Source organism: Meles meles, chromosome 3 (genome assembly GCF_922984935.1).
Source record: "Meles meles chromosome 3, mMelMel3.1 paternal haplotype, whole genome shotgun sequence".
In the NCBI taxonomy this organism is placed as follows: Eukaryota; Metazoa; Chordata; class Mammalia; order Carnivora; family Mustelidae; genus Meles; species Meles meles.
This window is the reverse complement of record NC_060068.1, coordinates 123,352,662-123,375,943: the sequence shown is the minus strand read 5'-3', so window position 1 is coordinate 123,375,943 and position 23,282 is coordinate 123,352,662. Positions and strand designations below refer to the sequence as shown.

Here is a 23,282-nt window from a genome sequence, read left to right as displayed (position 1 = left end):
TCCTCAGGCTCACCTTAATGAGTTTTTCTTCCCTCCAGAATCATGGTTTCTAAAGATACGATATCTTGTAGCTCTCCAGTGCCTTCAAACACATGTGTGAGGTGTTTTTATTTTCCCCCCTGCTCCCCACCCTATCACCCCCTCAGATTTCAGGTATATTTTTGTTATTATTGTTACTATGACAATTCAAAAAATTTTTTCATTGATTGGTTTTTTTTTAAAGATTTTATTTATTTATTTGACAGAGAGATCACAAGCAGACAGAGAGGCAGGCAGAGAGAGAGAGAGGGAAGCAGGCTCCCTGCTGAGCAGAGAGCCCGATGCGGGACTCGATCCCAGGACCCTGAGATCATGACCTGAGCCGAAGGCAGCGGCTTAACCCACTGAGCTACCCAGGCGCCCTCATTGATTGGTTTTTTAATCCTCCTCTTCCAGTCATTCTCAGTGAGAAGTCAGCTCTGTTATAGGAGAGCTCACCATTCCTGGGCCTTTTGGCTTCTGTATGATTGCATATGGTATTCTCTTGTTCCCCTTTTCCTTGAAGTATCAAATAAATTATAACCTCCCCATGAAGCCATCCTCGTCACTCCTTCCAATTCTGTGCCAGCCAGGTGACAGTTCCTCCTCTTGGCTCCCAAGTGTCTTAGCCATAGCCACACTGCTTGCTACTTGGCACGATCTGCCAATGAACAGTTCCAGACCAGCAATCAATAGCATCCTACAAATAGGAATAGTATATTTGGCCCATGCTATATGTTTCCATTGTTAAGCTCATTGATGACAGCTAAGGATCGGGACATGAACTTTTAACTGTAGCAGCTCCTGAGAAAAATTTCTAAAGGTCTGGACTCCCTGAACCTAAAGTCTACATAATAACAACTGGCTGTGAAAGAGCTGTTTCCCTTTCATGGGACAATGACTCGCCAGTTCTCAGTCCCTACTAGTCCCTCCGGGGGTATACCCAGCCCCTGACTCGTGTCAATTACCTCCCAACTACTGTTGGCATTTGGGTTTGTAATCCTGGTCTCTGTGTGTGTCTCCCCACCACTCGGAGAGCTCCATATGAACAAATGGTATGTCTTTTCATCTTTCCTCCAAGCCCATCCCTGGCATGGCAGAGATGGTCGGTCCATATTTGTAGATATACCTCTATAAAAATGCTAAGTGTTTTTAGGGCTGTGAAACTATCCTGTAGGATGCATAGGGGTGGATATGTGACATTATATATATATCTGTCAAAACTCAGAGAACTCTACCACACAAAGAATGAACTCTAATGTAAATTATGGGCTTTCGCTAAAAATATTTCAATCTTGGTTCATAAGCTGTAACAAATGTCTCACAACAGGGCAAGATGTTGATGCTTAGGGGAAACCAGGAGGAACCACGCATGGGAACTCTCTATTTTCTGCTCAACTTTTCTGTAAACTTAAACTGCACTAAACTTCCTCTGTTGGAAAAAGTAAGTGACTGTAAATACTACAGATCAGAGTGATAAAAGAAGGCAACTAAATCTGGCAAAATAAGCTTCTCCCAGGAGACTCAGGTCAGGACACAAGAACAGAAATATTTACCTGTGGATCCCCGCCTATACCATGACTTTTAGGGACAGCAGAAAATGAGCCATTGCTGTCTGGGGGTGGGGGTGGGGAGTGACCAAAACACACTTAAAGTGATGGCTAGGCTGGCTGACGCGCTCGTCGTCAGGGATGATGGAAGGACAGGAGGAAGTTCAAAGAATACCCTACAGAGGGAAAACGAAGCTGAGAGCAGCAAGTGAACCCTCCCGTTTCCTGTTCCATGGGACCTGGACCCACCCAACTCCAGCGTGCCATGGAACACTTTCCAGGTCTGCTTATTTGTCTTACATTTTCTATTCAGCCTAACAGGGGACTTCACCTGCATCCCCTTTGCTCACCCATCCTAATGGGCTAATCAGTTTTTTTTTTCCACAGCCCTTTTTTTCCCCTGCATCTTACTTCTCAGGCTCGAGAAGGAAAGAGAGAAGCAAAGCCTTGTAGATTGTAAGCTCCAGGAGAGCAGGGAACAGAGTTGTTTCGTTCACTGAAATACGCAGAGCAGATAGATCATTGATGAGTGTTGAATGAACAAATAAAGAATCCTACAAAATGTGCAGCTTCAAATGACAAACTAGCAGAGGGGGACAATGGGACCTCTGTTGTGAAGGGTTCTGCATAAGCCGCTTTTCAATCAAACGTGCGGGTATTTCCAAGGACCCATCCACATCCGTGCATCCTCTGCCCCACGCCATCCCATCTCTCTTCAGGCTGCATGGCTGCATGGCTGCGGGCATGCTCAGTGAGCCCCCTGCTGGGAGCCGTGGGCACTGCGATGTGACCCATTGCTCTTGCCTGTTCTGACCGTGGGAAAAGGACAGGGCTAAGGTCAGCTCCAGCTTGGCTACAAGATCTCTTTGCCTATGTCGAGCTAGATGGTGACCTGGACCCCCTCAGAGTAGAATCTCCATGGAAAATAAGTATGTTTTGTTTTTTTCTGATGAATGGATTTGGTAAAATGTTTTCTTACTTTTTCCTAGACATCGCCTGGTGGTATTACCAGTATCAGAGAGGTAAAAAAGTTTAAACTAACTTGACAACTTTGGTCACATTACTTTCAAAAGAAGAGCTTCTTAACCAAATACATTTTGCAATTAGTCAACTCACTCTCAGATTTTCTTTGCCCCTTGTTAAGAAACCCCACCTAGATAGAGTTGGAAACATTCTTTAGAGACAAGTTATAGGACAAGCTTTGCTCCCACTAAGAAACTGATACACTTTTTTCTCAGCAAAATATACGGAAAAGCTCAGAGCCAGTGTGTGGCTCAAGTGTAGTCACAGCTTGGAACAAATGACCTGAATTTCTAAGTTCTTTTTTCCCCATGGTCCTGACCTCCTAAAGTAATCAAGCTTTTCTAAGGCACTTTTTTCTTATTACTTTATCTCTTCATTTTATTATATTCATTTCATATAATCAGTTTTAAGTCCTTCGTGAAACAAAGTGGAATGTGTTTAAATAAACAAATAGGGAGAGAAAAGTTGTTTGACTGGCTGGTGAGTGAGGTAGGAAAAGGTAGGTAGGTGGGAGGTAAGCAGCAGAGATCAGGAACTCAAACGCTTATGGGGGTCAGGGAAGTAGCCTAAACGAAGTAAGAGCCACAGATGAACAGGGGAAGCACTAGAGACTTTGGCTGCTCAGAGGGAACAGCCACTGCTCAGCTCTTGTAAACTACTGCTTTGTGAGAGTTTTGTCAGATAATCCCATTTTCTAAGAGAAATTTTAAAAAATCATTTTTTGTCAACCTCTCATCTTCAAATACTAGCAGTTACTTGCAAAAACAAATAAATAAACAACAACAAAAAACAAAACCCACCACATTTTATGGACCAAACAAGACCTATCACTGGGCTGCCTCTATGTCAAGGGCTACCATTTTGTAATGTTAAAACTAGATGGGTGATTTTAAAGTCAAAACCAGAAACCCAAGATGCAGAGACTATTTTCTAGCCCAGGGAGAAGGAGGTCATCATGGCTATGGTTTTCTGACCACGGTCATGGTCATGGAGCTAACAGAGGAGACACCTCACTCGTGAGGATCTCAAAGGCTCAGGTCCTCCTACAGTTCATAGTCTGAGGGTCCGACTTGTACAATGGCACAGAGCTTGTCAGGAGCAGAGCTCCTAACATTGCAAATTTTGTAACATTGGTTACAAACCAATTTGCAGTCTGTGCATTGGGGAAGCTGAGGCCAGCGTAGGGGCACATGGAAGCCAGATCTGTAAAAGAGACCCAGGACTGACTGTCTGGATTCTTGGTCCCGCCGTTCTGTTATGGGCTGGCTGTGTGACTCAGGCAAAGCCACGTAGTGACAGACGTGGAAGAGATCGTCTGTGTTAGAAGCCCTTAACATGGGCTCCAGTTGTTTAAAATACCTAGGACCTAACCAAAAATACAGAAGAATACCATAATTAGGAGCATTTTCTTTTTCTGAGGGTCTGAAGCTTTCATCCCCATCCAGGGAAGCCTGTGACCTCAAAAAAATAAGGACCACTTAACCTGAATCATCTTCTCCAACTTACCCTTCAATCTGGGAATTTCCTGCTATAAATCCCCTACAGTTGGTCATTCTCTCTTGTTTTAACTACCCACAAAAATAGACAATTCATCACTGTTTAAGATACTCGTGGTTAGAAAATCTCCTTATCTGTTAGGACACCCATCTTTCTACTATTTGGATGGACAGGGTAATGGTCTCACAAACTCCCCACCACACACAAAGTTGTAATGGGACAACAGGCATGAAAACATTTTACAGATTTTTTTTTAACATTTTACAGATTAAAAGTACTTTACCAACAGAAAGAATTCTACTTTTGATGTCTATCATCCAAACTCAGACTGACTTAGTAACTGGCTCACCATTACTTTTAATAACAAAAAGAATAATAAACAGTATTTTGCCTTGCAGACTTAACGGACCTCAGAAGGAACTGTCAAGGTGGCTCCCCATCTCTTAATTCTGTTTTCCTCTTCCTCCAACCAGGGAGCTGAGCAGCCCTCCTTCCTTTACTCGGGCCACCTGGGCAGCACCCAGGGACTCCTTGGATGGCGGGGAGGCAGGGTTGGTGCCACAGGATGAATGTGGAAACCTCAGCAGTCCCTTCAGAAATTTCTTCAGAATATATTTACATTGGCTGGAACCAGACAAAGGCAGGGAAGGGAGAGCAGGCATGAGGGAGGGGAATTCTGAGATGTGGACCCTTCTAAGACTTCTAGCATCTACCATTCACAGGTCATGACACATGAGGGTCACAATCAGCACAATTTTAAGGGAACAGATTAAACTTGAGAATAGAGTACATCTCACATTAGTAGAGGAAAGTGTTTAAGGAAATTATTCCTTCCAAATATTTCGTAAAATCTTTGTTTCTATGTCTGTGTATACTGGAGTGTGATGTAAATTGTCGTTCTTCCTATGAAACACAGTACAACAAAAACACTGGCTTAAGACATGCAGGCTACTTCCCAGAATCTTGAGCCCCAAAGACATGAATTTCCTTCAGTGACTGGTGCTCCCACAGTCCGACAATTAGAAGGTGATGAAGAGCAAAACCAAAGCAAAGCTTGGCAGTCAGCATCCCAATATTCAGATATTACAGAATCCGGTATGGAAATTGATTTTGCCGCCCAGACAGCAAACAAATCATTTATTGATAAAGTCGATTTCCCCCTTAATGAGTGGGCCTAGAATTTGATATTTCAGTAACTACTTAGTGCATTTATAATAAAGGAGATGCTTAGTGCAGCTTATGAGTCAGAAAGATTCTCTCAAACTTCCACAAAGAGACTTCCCTGATCTTGTGAAAAATTCAGTCACTAGAAGATTAATAGAAATGAGCCAATACTGCAAAAGAAGTCTTTTAAGCTTCTGCGTAAGTTACACTGGGAAAGATATACCAGACACCTGCAGAAATACATCATTTCTGTCTTCCTGGTTTACATTTTAATAGTTCACCTCTTTTCAGAGTTTTAAATATCTGTATTTTTCAAAATAAAATTATTAAATCTAATACTGGGAGATTTAAGCTAACAATTTTATTTCTATTTTAAAATGAGCTAAAAATATATGTATTCTGAATTAGATTTATGTGGGGGGAGTCGTTTTCGCGGGGAATGGCCCCTTGATTTACATTGAAATGCCACAGTGTTTAGGTAATTGCTACTTGTTAGCTACAACGTAACAATAAAGGCTCTGTAAGAATTACAAGGAAATAGGGTCACCTGTAGATTTTGTGTAATCGGAGTATCTTATTTATATTGAATAATCTGCCCTACACAGGAGAGGATATGGTGATACCTGTTGCCCAGCACATAAGAAAGATGACCAGTGGGAATCACTACCCAGTTCCTCTGCCTCTCCCTTGGAAACTTACCTAAATGTCCACCTCCTTAGGAAGACGTCCAAGATACAAACTCACTTTGACGGATTCCTTCTGTATTGAGATCACACTCTCAAAAGAAAAGTGACAATTGGAGAGAAAGCCTGGTGGCAAGAGCTTGGTACCCACTGGAGAAATGTACTCAGTGTTAAGCACGTGCTCCTCCTGTTCTCTCAGACAGGGATGCAGCCTGTCCCCCCTCTCCGTGGTCATGGGCTGCGACATGGTGCATGTGCGTTCCCAGAACCCTGCCCATCTCATCACTATTCTTGCAAGCCCGGGTTTACAGTTGTTCAATATATAGATTTGGTAATGTCTGCATGACAACAACGGGCAGAGAAGGTTAGCCGGCAATTGATTCTTGATTGGAGTAAAATTTATAGAAAGCGTGTGGCAGGACCCAAAGGAAAACACTCATTTATTCTTCTGGGATGATAAAACATTGAAACTTCCACTTATTTGGATTTTGTGATCCTTCAGTAGGTGATGGGCAGATTTCTTGCTTTAACAGACCAGCACTTTCTCAATAACTAGGGCAAAATTACATTACATTGTCATATTTACTGGAGGAACAAACTGCTACTTCAAACAACTGTTTTCTGAGTCCTTCAAATGCTTCAGAAGCTTTGATTTTATCAAATAGTTCCCATTTAAGTCATTTTCCTGTTATTTAAGAACATTTAATAGATATTACAAAACAACGTTGTAAAATGCATTCATGTTCTTTTTTTTTTGCATTCATATTCTTAAGTTAACATTTAACATGCCATAATTGGAACCTTTTGCTAAATCGTGTCAGCCTTCATCTAATTGTACCCAAATAGTAAGACTTTGCTCTACCTTTCTAATAGATTTGTTTCCCTTTGCTGTTTGGAAGCTGTTAATCATTCCACTCACTCACCTGTGTCTCTAGAATGTTCACATGATTAAGCAGGCAGCAAATCGAATATGCAAAGAAGTTGTTTTGAAAGAAAGGGAAATGTTTTCATACAGACTTGTTTTTAGCCCGTCTACCCTCATCTCCACTTGGAACGTGTTTCTCTCCCGCCCGAGGCTCCCTCTCTTGTATGATGTCTGACATGGTGGGACTAACGGCTGGACCAAGTGTGAGACAGAAGTTACCAGGCAGGCGGCAGGGGGCTCAAGGCAGAAAAGTCATCTGCACTGTGACCCCAGCCCACTACCCCATGTCCCAGGACACAACACCCACTCTTTTGACAGCCAAGACTGTGGTCTGACGAGTGGCCACTGAGGTCAGCCACTGCAACGCCATCTCCTCTGGTTCCAGATAAGATTGAAGATGAGTTGGAGATGACCATGGTTTGCCATCGGCCCGAGGGACTGGAGCAGCTTGAGGCCCAGACCAACTTCACCAAGAGGGAGCTGCAAGTCCTTTATCGAGGCTTCAAAAATGTAAGGCTCACAGGGCATCTGAAGGCCCAGGCAGGACTTCCCACTTGGCGCTAAGCTCTTCCAAAGGCCAACGGGGCCCATCAGGGAGCTCTTCCATATATATAGTTGTAAAAGAAAGGCCAATTCTCCAGAGGGTGCATGAGAGCAAAAGATCACCTGGCTGGAAAGAAAAACTCCAGGCAAAATGAGATAACCGGGGCGCCCGGGTGGCTCAGTGGGTTAAGCGTCTGCCTTCAGCTCAGGTCATGATCTCAGGGTGCTGGGATCGAGCCCCACATTGGGCTCTCTGCTCAGTGGGGAGTCTGCTTCCCACCCCCCTTCTCTCTCTGCCTGCCTCTCTGCCTACTTGTGATCTCTATCAAATAAATAAATAAAATCTTAAAAAAAAAAAAAAAAGAATGAGGTTACCTCCATAGATGGGAAACTGGCCAGTAGCCCAGGAACTTCACAGGTTGACAGGCACAACCTTGGAGAATTCACCTTCGCCCAACTTCTAGCCTTAGCATAACCCATTCACCCCACCAATATTGTCTGTGCTGATGGGATTTAGCTCTGTGCTCACTGAGCTCACAGAGACTGATGTGTAAGACTGAATGTCAATGTATTAGTTTGCCACATTATTTCCTGTATTAACTTCATGATAGTCTTGTCAGGAAAGTACTGTTAGTCCCATTTTATAGATAAGGACATTAAGGATCAGACTAACTCACTCAAAGCCACAAAGCCTCAAAGAGGCTGAGCCAGGATCCAAATCCAGGTCTTTCTAAGCCCAAAGCCCAAGTTCTTTCCACCTCACAGTGCCCATTCTCTGAGGCTGTCTCATCATTTTGCAAAGCAGCTTCAGTCTTAAGGCGGGACTAATGTCCCAGCTATTCACTTGGAGACACCAAGGTGTGCAAGTGGTTGTCCAGTTCCTGTTCATCAGGGATGATGGGAAACCTAAAACCCAAGGCTGGACCCAGTCTCCTCCTTCTGGAGTGGGCCCCCCATCCTTCCCACTGACTCTCTTGCTTTCACACAGGAGTGCCCCAGTGGTGTGGTCAATGAAGAAACATTCAAACAGATCTACGCTCAGTTTTTCCCTCACGGAGGTGAGTCTGATCTTGAAAAGGTCCTTCCCAGCTGCCTCTCTGGTGAGAAGCCTTTCTTCCTCCAAGTTCATGCTTCTTGTTATCTGCCTCCTTCTCAAGGTCAGGGACAACTCAGGGTAAGATTTGCCCCCCTCATTACAAGATACATAAGGAGCTAGAGCTTTAACAGAAAAGAGCTCTGAAATGGATCATTTCCAGGAGAGGAGGGATTAATAAAGCAGTATCACAAAGTCTCATAACAGCTCTAGACAGCAGGTGCTGTATCACATGCCTGGTGGGGGAACTACATCTCTGAAAGTTAAGCCATTCCCTCAAGGTCACACAGCTAGTAAGTGGCAGAGCAGAATTCCATCCCACAAGCGTCTGATGAAAAGCTTTGCCCTGTTGGTCCCACCATTGTGCCCCATGCTCTCCCTTCTTTCCCTCACAACAGCTGAGACAAGGTGGTATTTTGAAAGAGAACTTAAATAAATACCAGAGCCTACAGAAATAAATGAATCCAAGAAGATGTAGGGAACACAAAGTCATGCGTCTGAGTCAGGTTAGCGGGCACGCCAGGCCCACGGTCACTGCGTTGCCATGCCTGACTCCTGAAGGAAGCTGCTCTGGCTCCATGGGCCTAGGACTTCTGTGGCTCTTCCCATGGCTTCCACGTGTCACATGCCACTTCCCTTCCTGCCCCCAGGAGCTATCTCCTGCACCACGGCTTCCTGATCCTGAGTCTTGACAAAATTGAGTTCCAAGTGTCCCGTTCTTGGGCTCTGCTTCTCCTGGGCCTCTTCAGCAGCAGAGAGGGCACTCCTAGGTGTGGGGACCTGGTACAGGGTCCCTACCCAGGTTGCAACAGGCCCCGGAGTCACTGTTGCCGAGTTCTAGTGAGCCAATAGAACTTGAGTGTGGATCATTGGCAGGTGTGGTGACGGTTTTGATGATATGACGATGTGAAAGTCTGGCGTACTTTTTCAAAAATTCCTAGAGAAAGGTCTTGCTATATCCCTTTGTAAGAGATGGGAGAAAGGAGCTCAGAGATGTTCTGTATATGCCTGTAGTCACACAGCTACACAGGGACAGAGCTGCTAGCCAAGCGGAGCTCTGTCTGCCCCCTAGTGGGTGCTCACTCCATGGCATTGCACTGTCACTCGGGAGAGTGTCCTCTGCACACAGTTGCCATGTCACCCACCCACCAAGGATTACGCATGTAGGCGGGCAGGTGGGTCTTTATCCTGGGACAACTAGGTGAAGGGGCAAGGGCCTGTCTTTGCTCTAAGAACTTCCCACCTAAACCCCAGGACAGCCACCAGAGTCCCGCTTTCCACGAGGGGTTTTGCCCACACCCACTTCCTCCTTCCCCAGCAGCACCCTCTTCTCTTTCTTATTGTTTCCAAGCGTTCTCTGTGAAGCCTTGGCTCCCATCACCTGCCTTTCCTTCTGTGCCTTGCAGATGCCAGCATGTACGCCCATTACCTCTTCCACGCCTTTGACATCACCCAGACAGGCTCCGTGAAGTTCGAGGTATGCTTGTCTCTGAGGCCCGGGGCCCCCACCACCTGCTGAAAGGACAGTTGGATCACTTAACAAGCAATTCCCGAAGCTAAGGGAATAAGTAGCTGCTTCCCTTCCCCTCCAGGAGCTCAGAGCCTGGAGGGACTACAGATAAGAACTGAATAGCTCCGGAACCCATGTGACAGACTTGAGGCTAGTGCCTTGCCTGGGTTAACTCATTTAGTCCCCACAGCAACACTACAAGGTGGGGTTCTATGATTTGCAAAAGAAGACAGTCAGGCAGAGAGAGATGGAGTGGTTTTCCCAAGGTCAAAGAGCTAGAGAGTGGTAACGGAGGGATTTGGACTCAGGTGGCCACTCTTAGGGTAACTGCAGCTGTGGGGTGAGGAAGTACCAGAGGAGGCTGTGTGGGCCTGAGTCTGGAGGTGGCAGCACATGCATTCTTCCTCAAAGAGACTCCATTCCCTTGACTGGGCAGGGTAGAGAGTGGAAGGGGGGCTGCTTTTGCTGACGTAGGCCATGTTCTGCAGGGGAATGCGGACATGGGAGGTACCATTCTGTAAAAGTAGTCATGGACTCTGGCCGGAAGACAGAGCTGTAGCCCACCCCATGGCTTGGTGGTTAATGTCATTTATGCCTCTCCCACTTGTCAGGACTTTGTAACTGCTCTGTCGATTTTGCTGAGAGGAACCGTCCATGAGAAACTAAGGTGGACATTTAATTTGTATGACATCAATAAAGATGGATACATCAACAAAGAGGTAAGTGAGCAGAGGCTTGGGGCATGAAGGACTATAGTGAAGGCATCTAATTATAAACAGAAAGCAGCCCCAGTCCCCGTCCGGAGCATGGAATTGTCTGAGTGAGGAGGGATCTGCTTTGGGGCTAAGAGAGCTGATTCCTGGCCAAAGGAAGAAGGTCACCTTTGACCTCCCCCATTGGTCCACCCTGCCCTGTTCCCAAGCAATCGAAAGGATTAGACAGTTTCATTCCTGGTCACTGCATCCCTTGTCTTCAACGCACATTCCAAAGGTGTGTCAATGCTTTCAGCGTAGACTTCCTCTTCCCAGGGGCACTCACACTGAGCAGGTTGACAGCCACAAGTTAAAGCTGAGAGCTGGGATGGTGGAATTGAAAACACCATCTAGAAGGGAGAAGGGAGATTTTTGAGGAAGCAGAGACTAGAATAGGATCATATTGGCCACAATGTAATTTGCCCACCAATAAAACCACGCAAGGGGATGATGGCAGGTGCAGCCATCTCTAAACACATCACAATTTATGAATCTCCACTACTTGACACTTTAAGATCGTCGGAGTTATACATGGTGTCTAGACAGTGAAACACCCACAGGTCTATCTCAGAACTCGCTTGGATATCTACTGTATCTTGGTCTCTCGGTTGCAGCTTGGACATAGCACCCAGTGACATCCCAGTCCCCGAGTGTCTATGAGCCGTCTAGAGTGTCTAGAGCTACAGATTTCATCTCCAATCCCTGCCTCAACCCTGTGAGCTTCTCTCTAATGTTCATTCCTCATTCGTTCAGTCAAGCATTTGCTCGTCTTATATTTGAGGGCTAATGAGGTGTCCTCGGTGCTGAAAATAAAGTGATGGATGACCCCCTGAGGGTAAAAACCCTAATATCCACTAGTAACAGGTATGTCCAATGAATTCCAGTAAATTCATGTAATGGAATAACAGGTGGCCAATTAAAGTCACACAAAAGTAAGAAGATGTATAAATTCATCTGACACAGTACATTTAAAAAATCACCTGATAGGGTTGCCTGGATGGCTCAGTCGGTTAAGCATCTGTCTTTGGCTCAGGTCATGATCCAGGGGTTCTGGGATGGAGTCCATATCTAGATCCCTGCTCAATGAGGAGCCTGCTTCTCTCTCCCCCTCTGCTCCTCCCCTCCACTCATGCTCGCTCTCTCTCATATAAATAAATAAATAAAATCAATCTTTTAAAAAATAATAATCACCTTCTAAATAATATATATATTATGTCAATTTTGCAAATAATTTAATGTTTCTATGACTACTCAAATATATGATACTCCAAAATATTCAAATACTACTCAAAATATATAAAGAAAGGACCCTAAAATGGGACTTGTAACACAGCCTTCAACCTTGGTGCAGTCATAATTCCATCACTGAGTAACCTCACTAACTCCGGCTCCCTCTTTCTTATTTGCAGACTAGACAAAATTGCTGCCATTAATACCTATCAGACCTCTCTAGATGGCAGAATTTAAAAAGTATTCACTAAAAGAAAAGCAAAGTGTAGATAAACAGCTTCCTAGAAAAGACAGCTGGAACTTCTCCTTGAAATCATTTGAAGATAATCTCATCCAAATTATAGGCAATGAAAATCCTGAGAGAGTGATCAAAATTGGTCTTTAAGCCCTCTCTCTTCAATAAAGGTACTCAGGAAAGAACCCATGATCATGTGGATATGAAGCACTTCCGATGCCCACATTTTAAAATAGACACATGAATAGAGACATGTATCTCCTAGTTCTGTTTGCTGGGATGGTCTAAGACAAGGACACCCTCTAGCAATGAGGATACCTTGCACCCGGACCTTGATTTCTGAACACCAGCTTCCAATTAAAGGAACCAGTCTCCTTGGAGAAGTTGGTGATTCCAGGACTGGGAATAAGAAAATACAAGATCCAGGGCACCTGGGTGGCTCAGTGGGTTAGGGCCTCTGCCTTCGGCTCGGATAGTGATCTCGGGGTCCTGGGATTGAGCCCCACATCGGGCTCTCTCCTTGGCGGGGAGCCTGCTTCCCTTCCTCTCTCTCTGCCTGCCTCTGTGCCTACTTCTGATCTCTGTCTGTCAAATAAATAAATAAAATCTTAAAAAAAAAAAAAAGGAAAATACAAGATCAGCCTGGAGTACCTCGTAGTGCTGGAAAGTACTGGAGTGTTTAAAAGAAAGAAAGGATGGGACATGTCAAAAAGGTACAGGAATCAGTCGAAGGAGTTCCCAATCACCAAAACAGAACAATTTGAGCAACAAAATTTAAAGCGCTACTATTAGATTATAAGCTATAAAATAAGGAAAATGCCCATGAGTCCCTACTAAATTATATATACATAATTACAGATTATATATATTCAAATAATATGTGCTCAAATAAATAATAAATATGTATTCAAATAAATAATTGAGTTCGTAGATAAATGGGAGATAAGGGACAACTCTTCCTTAAAGAAGAATTCCAATTAATAAATAAAGAAGGAATAAAGGAAATACAAAGTCAGCATTAGGCAAACATCACAGTAAGAATTTTTGCAGGCACGATCCACTAAAAGACACTAAAATCAGACGAGGAACTCGACAGGCACTACCTTGATCAAGTAATCAAGGTTCACATCGCCATTAATAAGATATATTAACTCCAGGTACCTCTTCGACATGATGTACCAAGAAAGACATAATGTCACTTCTAGGGTATTCTCGTCCAAAATGCATAACTTTAATCTTATCATAAGAAAGGCAAGGACTAACCCAGAGACATTCTACAAAATAACTGACCAGTACTCCGATCAGAAGTGTCTTGGTCTTGAAAGACAAAGCGTGAGAAACTGTCACAGGTTACAGGAGACTAAGGGGACACAATGACTAGATGGATGAGGGATCCTTAACCATAAAAGACACTAAGGGAAAATCTAATTCAATGGGAATAAGCTCCATAGTTTTGTTCACAGCCCCGCATGGCACTGTTGTAGCATTGTTAATTCCCTGATATGATCACCAGGCTGAGCTTTGGCAAGTTAGAAGAAGCTGGGTCAAAGGTATACATGAATGCTCTGTTCTGGTTTTGCTCTTGTGTAAGTCCAATGTTATTAAAATAGGTTAAAAATGAGTAAAAACAATAAAATGAGCACATGGAATGAGGAGCAGCAGACAAGGAACCCAGGAGAGAGGCCGTCCCCTGGGTCTCCACAGACACTATTTCAAAGATCTCAAAGACAGAGCTGTCCTCCTGTGCCCTCTTCCCTGCATTCCAAGGAAGGGTCATGGAATACTGTGCCTGGCCAGTGTGATCAGAACATCACAGAGCCACTCAACAGTTATTGGGCTCCTAGCCCATGCAGAGACCTTAGCAATGAAGGATTGAACATATGTCCTCATGAGCTCACAGTCTTGAGGAAACAGAGCCACACTAATAACAAAAACAACTTAACTCCTTTAACAAGTAGGTAATGATCACTTATTCTGTATTGGGAAGCACTGAGAGATTAGAAAGAAAACGTGACAGGATTTGTGCCATTTATCAGGCCCCATGAAACAAGAATGACCCTGTAGAACGTGGTCTTTGGGCTACAAAGATAAAAGATGATCAACATAAACTAGCTTAAATTGAGAGGTTGCCTGTAAAGATATAGCCAGTCTGATCGAACTGGTACAATCCCCATTGAAGCAAGAAGGTTGTTAGTCTCCGATCTCATGCTCTCCCCTCACCTCTTCTTTCCTCTCTCCTCCTTTCCCCTCCTCCAACATTGCTGACATCACGATGACCACACTCTCCTCAGCAGGAATGACACATTCAAGTTGCTAGCAACGTAAGGGTGGGGAGGCACAAGAGGAGGTTTTAGTTTCTAGGGTAACCATTCTGAGACACTGCCCCTCTGGGGCTTCTCCCAGTCTTTGTAACCATCTGTCTTCTTCATATAGTTTTCTCAGAGAGCCTCTGAGTGTGTGTGAGTGTGTATATGGGTGTGTGAGAGAGTGTGTGTATATGAGACTGTGTGTGTGTGAGAGAGAGAAAGAGTATGCGTGTCAGAGTGTATGTGAGAGAGTGAGTGTATGTGTGTGAGAGAGTATGTGTATACGGGTGTGAGGGAGATTCTGTGAGTGTATGTATGTGTATGTGTGAGAGAGATTGTGTGAGTGTGTGTGTGTGTGTAGGTGCCCGTGTGTGCCCATGGGAACATTTCTTGCCCCCCCCGCCTCACCTCCCTTTTCCTCCCTCTACCCCTCTTTTCTCCTCTCCTCTCTTCTTTCTTTCCTTCTCCCTACATTTTTCTCATCTCTTCTACCTTCTATTTGCTCCACCCCCCACAGAAGTTCTACTCTTCTACAGAAGCTTTTGGTGTCTGCTGTCACTCAACCTTAGTTAAATCCTGGAAAGCACTTGCCTGTGTCACCGACTCTGGCCTAACTCCACTTGACCTTCGAGCTCCAGGTTCTATCACTCCTGATCACATTTCTGTACCTCATCATTTACACTTCTCAAGAGAGAAGAACAGAGTAGCTCAGCTTTAGTCAGATGTCCACCTTTGTTCCAATTAGCTGTGGTCACACGACAGATCACCCAGTACAAACACAGCTACTTGGGCCCAACCATTCAAAGGAACAGTGGAGTGGGGAGAGGGTCTTCCAAAAATGGGGTGTGGGTTCATCAGTACACAAGCATGTTCATCCCAATCCCACACATAACCCCTCACTGAGGATAATGCTCAAGAAAACGTAACCTACCCAAGAGCTTCTGAAGGCAGAGAATTTTCTGCTGCCCTCGCTCTAGGAGAAGGCTCCCAGAATACAGCCCCTTCAGCTTGCTTTCTAACTCCCTCTCATCAGCTGGAGAGAATCCTTTTAATCACCTTCATTCAAAAGGGTGACAAGGAGCCCCCAATTCTCACCTAAAAAGACTTGACCTCATGGTTCCCACGCTGTGCTTCCCTATCATCTCTCCAGGAGATGATGGACATCGTCAAAGCCATCTATGACATGATGGGGAAATACACTTACCCCGTGCTCAAAGAAGACACTCCGAGGCAGCATGTGGACGTTTTCTTCCAGGTAGGTGCACACACGCTGTGTGTGAGCTTTAAGCCCAACGGAGACCAGTCAACCCACAAGCATCTGTGTGTGGTGTGTGTCCAACTCTGTGCCAAGTATTGCAGAAACCAGGAAAGAATTACAAGATGTGTTGACCTCTAAGTAATAGATGATCTCATTATGCAGGCAAATATATACTATAGAATAGAACAGGGAAGCATATTAGGAGGTATAAATGCTACAGTATAGCCTCTAAGTTCCATAAAAGTTCTTGGTGGAGCAGAATAGCCAGAGAAGATGTCATTAAACACGTATATGTAGGTGTTAAGGCTTTATGTCTGGGGAGTAATGGAAAATAAAGTTGGAAACAAGGGTGGGCTGGATTGAGATCTTTAACTGAGGAGGTTTAGCCTTGCTTGGGTGACTACAGTTACTCCATGACTAGAAGAGTTGTATGACCACACTAGTGTTTCAGTAAAAGACTAAGCTAGTCTCAAGATTCTGTAGCCAGAAAATAATTGAATAATCAGTGAAATTTAAGTCTTCTAACTTCTTAGAGTATTTCTTTTAGCATATTGCATCAAATTTTATGTCTGGTAAAGGATGGGAAAAAAAAAAGACTAAGCTAGTGGTAGAGTTTTGAAGATGTCTGAGCTCATTCTTGTCTAATCCTCTCACTTTGCAGATGGGAAAAGCAGAGGCTCATAGAGGCTAGAGTCTGGGGAAGACGTATTAGGGTGTCAGCAGAATTATCTGATAATGTGGTAATGAGAGCCTAGAGCAAGTCTTTCCATTTTAAGGAAGCTCATGGGTGTCCAAGTGCTGTAATCAGGCCCTTTGCTCTCTTAGCAAAGAGCAAGTTTTGAAATGCAGATTACCAAGTTTGTTAAAGTTTTCCTGTTGTTTCTTGTAGAAAATGGACAAAAATAAAGATGGTATCGTGACTTTAGATGAATTTCTTGAATCCTGTCAGGAGGTAAGTAAGGAGAGACCTCGGAATATAAAACCTCTAGACCTGGGAAAGGAAATCTGGGGGCTGAGGGCCTGCAGGAGGGAGGGAATGAGAAACCTGTGGCCTCAGGTCAGCGACACTACCGCCAACCCCACCAACAGCAAACTCAGAATTCCAACTCTCTCCCCTCCTGCAACTGGCCTGTGGTTGGTTCTGGCTAAACACAGCCTGAGCCAGACAGTCTGAGAAAGATTGGGGTGGGGTGGATGTGAAAGCCCAGAGGAGGTCTCTGTGAAACCAAAGACTTCCCAAGTGGGCAACACTCATTTTTTAACCTGCTTCTGGCTCAATGACCCACTCCTCAAATTACAAGGGTGTATCTTGGAGAGAAAACCCTAAAGCTGTAATTTTCAAGCCATAGTGTGCCCAAAATTGCCTAAATGATTATGAAAATGAACACTAGATGGCTGGAGGGGAGGGGGGTGTGGACTGTAGAGATATTTGTTCTAACACAAATGCCCTGGAGATCAAGGCTTCTAAAACTTTAATGGGCAAGCCATCCTCCTTGAAGATCTGGTTAAAATGCAGATTCTAATTCAATAGGTCTGGAGGGGAGTTTGAGATGGTAAGTTTCTAAAGCTCTCCCAGGTCGTGCTGGTGCTGCAGGTCCTCCGACCACATTTTCATTCGTTGAAAGGATAGACTAGCCCAGAGTCTCTGCCAGAAACTGAACTGGAAACAGCTGCTTCTATCTACTTTAGAAAAATGCGTTTCCAACCCCACCTTATTTCAGAAAAGTACCAGTCACCCTGAGCTCACCCAGTAAGAACTGCAGATGCACGAAAGCAGGAGAGAAGTTATCAAGGGGTACTGAAGACCTACCAAGTTTCAGGTGTATGCATGACGTTCACAACAGCCCTAAGAGGCAGTGCTGCTGTATCCAGGGTGGCATTCAACATATTCAGTAATGAGAGTGGACTGAGAATTGACCACTTTTAACTGACCTTGACCAATGCCATGGAGCAGTGCCCTAGAGGGGCAAACTTGCCAGCCTGGTTAGCTGATGGATCTTTGGATGCTCCCAGGATCCTGGGCCAGTTCCCAGACAGACAGAGGGTAAGATGCTCAGTGGGAGGCTCAGGTCAGCAGTTACTTACCAACAGGGCTGGTAATATTTCAACATGATAATCATGAACTGGGTGATGGGTAGTATTGATCATGCCCATTTTAAAGAAAAGAAAACAGAGACTTTGCAAAGTTAAGAGATATGGCTAAGGCACAGTAGGTGACAGAGATCAGAGGTGGAACCAGAACGCCATTGTTCTAATTTCAAATTCTGTGCCCTACCGAGGTGTGCTTTTTGACTTTGCTTCACGGTGAGTGAAGTTTTTAAATTCGTTTACTTTCTTTAGCAACCACTATAGCTATTCATTAATTCACTTATTTTTTGCTCACATAGGTAGATACTATGATTGATGCTATTTTACATATAAAGAAACTGAGGCACAGAGGAATTAAGGGCACCCAGCTGGTAAATGACAGATCCAGATTTGAATCTAGGCAGCCTGACACGAGAACCCATACACTTACTTGAAAAGTTCTAGCAACTTTTAAAAAAAGACTTCAAATACACAGAATCAACTTTTGTCTCTGTTGATTTCTTTTCTATTATATGTCTGCTTTCTGTTTCATTATTTGTTCTCTAAATTATTTTCTTCCCTCTGCTTTATCTTAATTTGGGGCTTTCTTTTTCCTAGCTTTTTGAGATGAAGATTTAAATCATATTTTCAACCATTCTTTTCCAATATGTTCATAGAAAGGGATAAAATGTCCTTTAAGTACTGTTTTAGATCCCACAGATTTTAATATGTCATATTTTCATTATATTTTAATTCAAAATATTTTCTTCTCTGACCCATGGACTTAAAAGTATGTTGCTTAATAGCTAAACACTTGAGGATTTTCTACATTCAATACTTATTTCTTAGAGAATATACGATAGAAGAAAGTAAAATAGAGGACATATAATGGAGACATGCAATAAGAAAATCAATAAAACCAAAATTTGCCTCTTTGCAAAAATTAATAAAATTATAAATGCTTAGCAAGACTGATTTAAAAAAAGAGAAAGAGAAAACTCAAACTATCAATATCAGGAATGGAAAAGGTAACAACCCTACAGGTTTTATAGACATTATAAAGATGATAGTTTGTTATTCAACAAATTTGACAACAAGCAAAACCCACAAATTCTTTGCAACTATAATTATCAAAACTAACACAAAAGGAAATAGAAAATCTGAATAGTCCTATGTATGTTAAAGAAACTGAATCTGTAATTTAAAATTTTCCCATAAAGAAAATGGCAGACACAGATGTCTTATTCTGTACATTATTTCAAACTCTTTCCAAGGGAGAAATGATATTAATCTCATACAAACTCAGAGAATAGAGAAAGAGGAAAAACTTCTCAACTTGATTTATGAGGCTATTATAACCCTAACATGAAAATATGATAAGCCTATTACAAAATAAGAAAATGTTCAAGCTAATATAATCCCTCTGGACATAGGTGCAAAAAATCAAACCGGTAATATGTAAAAAAATAAAAGTTTATTACAGGAATGTCAGTTTTGTTTAATGTTCAAGAATCAATCAATATAATTAATAACATAATAGAGTTAAAAAACACACAATCATCTCAGTAGATGTCGAAAAATCATTTGATAAAATGCAGTTGAGCAGAGTTTCTTAAAAGAAGTAAAACTCACTGTTTCACTGGATAATTTACTTCTTATAAATTTCTTAAGGCCAGGGCACCTGGGTGGCTCAGTCAGTTAAGTGTCTGCCTTCAGCTCAAATCATGATCCCAGGGTCCTGGGATCGAATCCCGCATCAAGCTCCCTGCTCCATGGGGAGCCTGCTTCTCCCTCCACCTCTTCCTCTCTCTCTTTCTCTCTCTCATGAATAAATAAAAATTTTTTTTCAATTTCCCAAGGCTTCTTGCCTTGAATTGGTGGTCACTCTCTAGACCCCCACTGCTTACTCCTATTTCTTGGGCCCTTGCAGCATTCTTTCTGCGTGGGAAACCCACACTGGAGACGTGCTCACCATTACAGAGCTTCTCAGGGAGGAGCTTCAGAGAGTTCTAAACATTCTCTTTTCATCCTCCTCCCCTCCAGGATGACAACATCATGAGGTCCCTCCAGCTGTTCCAAAATGTCATGTAACTGTGGACATAGCCATCCGGCTCTCAGAGACGTTGTACTGAACAACCACCTCTTAACACCTCGATCTGCCCTAGTTCTGACTTTGCTCACCGACTCTTGGGACAGAAACACCTTTTACACTTTGGAAGAATTCTCCGCTGGAGACTTTCTATGGAACCCAGCATCACATGGCTCAGTCTCTGATTGCCAGCTCTTCCTACTCCGTCTTCTTGAGAGAGAGAAGATGAAACTGGGTTTGTTTTGGAAGCATGCTCATCTCTTCATTCTGCTGCCCTGTGGAAGGTCCCTCTGCTTGAGCTTAAACAGTAGTGCACGCTTTTCTGCTTGCGTGTCCCAGCCCACTGCCTCCAAGTCCAGCAGACCTTGATGTATCCGGAAGCAAGATGACCTGAGCCAAATGCACACCATCCTCTGATGGCCTCCCAAACCAATGTGCCTGTTTCCCTTCTTTTGGTGGGAAGAATGAGCATTCTACAGAACAATATGAATCCATATATGACCAGATTGGGAGAGCCAGCATTTAACATACATAGGATAGAACTGAATTCTTAAGCATGGCATTGTCTGGTGACCCAAACTATCTACATCCTTTGTTTCCAGAGACAAGAACCAATATTTCTTTCTCACACTGGCATTTGTGCTGGTAGTGCAAGTCCCTTGATGTGTCCAGGAAGAGAACCAATGTCCAGTTGTCCATGCCCTCACTCCATCTCCTGCTAGAGCCCATCACTGCATGCCCGTCCCAGAAAGCCCAGAATGCCTGCAAATTGTAATTTTATACCATGTTCTAATCAATAAACAGGACTATTTCTTACACTCTTCATCTTCATTTTCTTCCATGACTCAATTGGGCAGGAGAGGTAAGCTGTGAAAAGGGAAGGCCTACCTGCTCAGTTGGCCTCCAGTTATTAGTACTTGCTTGGTGCCAGACCCAGTGCCAGTCGTCATCCTCAGCTGCCCCCCAGCAAGCATCCCATTTAAATGCAAATACTGTGACTATAAGCAAATAGGTGTTTGAGATGAGACCTCTCACACCTTCCTTCCAACAAGATTACCAGTCTCAAGACCCTCTGCTGTAGAAAGTCCAGAGTCACATGTGATATGGTTGGGGATACAGAGTTGAAGAGGTGGCCAGAACTTCCTGCTGAGGGGCTTGGGATCTAAGGGTTGATCGAGTAGCTTCAGCCAAAAGCAGCAAATCATTACTTACACTGGACACTATGTCTTAGAGGCCCCATTTAACATCACATTAAAAAAGATAAAGAGTTAACCATAGCATTCTTGGAAGGAAAGTGATTTACTGAACACCTATTATGTTCCTGGTGTGCACTAGGGGCTTACATACATTATCTCATTTCATGCTGATGTCGAGTGCTCTAGGAGACAGAGTCCTCATTTTCCTGGTTAGGACACTGAAGCTCGGAGGTAAGGGCACCTGCCTGGGGTAGCACAGCTCCACAGAGATTAAACTCTTCCCACTCTATCATAGAGCCTTCCTGCCAAGGGATTCTGTCTCTCCCCAAGGAACTGAAGGTACCACACACAAATCTCATTCATCTGTAGTCAGTTTAAAGAGGTATGGGCATTTTTTGAATCCAAATAGCAGATGAAGAAACAGATCCAGTGAAGGGGAAAGCCGTAACTACCCATGGGCCACTAGCAAGAGCAGGCCCTCACAAGTCACACGTGTGCAGAATACTCCCAGTCTGATTGCCATTGGCTACAATTTCTCATGGTTGGAAACTGTAGAGGATGTGACTCTGTTTCTCTGGGCTTCTTGAGTGCTGCTGTGTGGTCATCTTGGGTTGCTAGACATGTGGCCAGCCCCTAGTAAGTCATACATACACTTAGGCCCAAGTAGAGGATCTGTACTTATGAACCTTCTCATATTGGGGGGTCTGAACCTGCATCAGGAGGCTATACAGTGTCTCGGCCATGGTTCTCCACCTTGGCTGAATATCAGGATCACCCGGGGAACTTTGAAAAATGCCAGTGACGGGGTCCCACCTCAGACCAGTTGAAGTAGAGTCTCTACCAGTGAGGCCCAGACATCAGGATTCTTTAGAATCTGCTCAGGTGATTATAATGTGCATTCAGAGCTAAGGTGGGAAACTGACCACACCCAGTGCTAAGACTGGAGCGCATGATCTGAGCCACCCCCCTAACCATAATGATTGGTTTAAGGATTGGCTTGTTACCCATCCCAGTTCAAAAAGCATGAATCACAAGGTTCTGCTGGAACAAGAGGAAAAAGATGGTCTTTCTCCTACTGGACATGAATGGGATTGTATACAGTCCTAGGACATGTTGGTAGTGACTTAGGAATTCTGAGGAAGTATCTGTTAACCAAGGAGCGGATAAGCCAGAATCCAGAAGGCAAGGCAGAGATGTTTAAACAAAACAAAACACAAGAAAAACACAAATAACCTTGGTTAGATCGCTGAGCTTCTGGATCAAGCTGGATCTGAAGCTAGGATGCCTCTGACCTTTTCAGATGCTTGTGTTAGATAACTATATAAGGTCTAGACCAGTGTACCTCTACTCTGGCTGTCTACCATAAGCACTTGGGGAGCAGAGAAGGGGAAACTTAGAACCTCTACAGGTGGGGCCCACTATGCTTTTAAAGTTCTCCAGTGTACACCCAGGGCCAAAAGCCCCTGCTATCTAAAAGTGGAAGGGCTGGTACCCTTCTTCCTGTTCTGGCCAGACCATAAGAAATCCAATTCAGTCCTGAACACCCAATGTCAAGATGAAAACCAGCATCTGGAGATACTCAGAGAGAAATCAGGATGAAAGAAAGATTCAAAATTGGTCGTGAGATGAATAATCAACAGAAAGAAAGTTGGTTGTCCTCCAGATGGGGAGGGGGAAGCAACCTGTTGCAGCAGTCACAAGGGTATGGGTCACCATTCATCAAAGCTTTTAATAAAGGAAAAATTCAACACCCCAAAACCAAATAATCCAATCCAAAAGACATGAATAGACATTTCTCCAAAGAAGACAAGCAGCTGGCCAACAGACACATGAAAAGATGCTTAACATCATCATCATCATCATCATCAGAGAAACACAAATCAAAACTATAATGCAATATCACCTCATACTGTCAGAATGGCTAAAATCAAAAACAGAAGAAACAATGTGTTGGCAAGAATGTGAAAAAAAAGGACCCCTTGTGCACTCTTGGTGGGAATGCAAACTAGGGCAGCTGCTGTGGAAAACAGTATGGAGGGTCCTCAAAAAGTTAAAAATAGAACTACCTTATAATCCAGTAATCACACTACTGGGTATTTACCCAAAGAATATGAAAATACTAATTCAAAAGGATACATGCTCC

The 23,282-nt window shown here is 43.7% G+C and overlaps 1 protein-coding gene across 3 annotated transcripts in view; it reads left to right on the top strand.

The window, feature by feature from the left end:
* Positions 1-20,467, top strand: part of KCNIP1 (potassium voltage-gated channel interacting protein 1) — a 340,350-nt gene extending 319,883 nt beyond the window's left edge. For 2 of the 3 annotated variants that reach the window (XM_046000394.1, XM_046000395.1), the window contains exons 2-8: positions 7,246-7,370; positions 8,392-8,461; positions 9,903-9,973; positions 10,618-10,725; positions 15,680-15,784; positions 16,677-16,739; positions 19,898-20,467. In XM_046000394.1, the coding sequence (XP_045856350.1) occupies positions 7,246-7,370; positions 8,392-8,461; positions 9,903-9,973; positions 10,618-10,725; positions 15,680-15,784; positions 16,677-16,739; positions 19,898-19,945 (590 nt within the window). In that variant the 3' untranslated portion in view covers positions 19,946-20,467. Of the gene's footprint in view, positions 1-2,563; positions 2,591-7,245; positions 7,371-8,391; positions 8,462-9,902; positions 9,974-10,617; positions 10,726-15,679; positions 15,785-16,676; positions 16,740-19,897 lie in introns of those variants that run through there. The other variant, XM_046000396.1, reaches the window with a different exon arrangement.
* Positions 20,468-23,282: the final 2,815 nt, after the last annotated feature.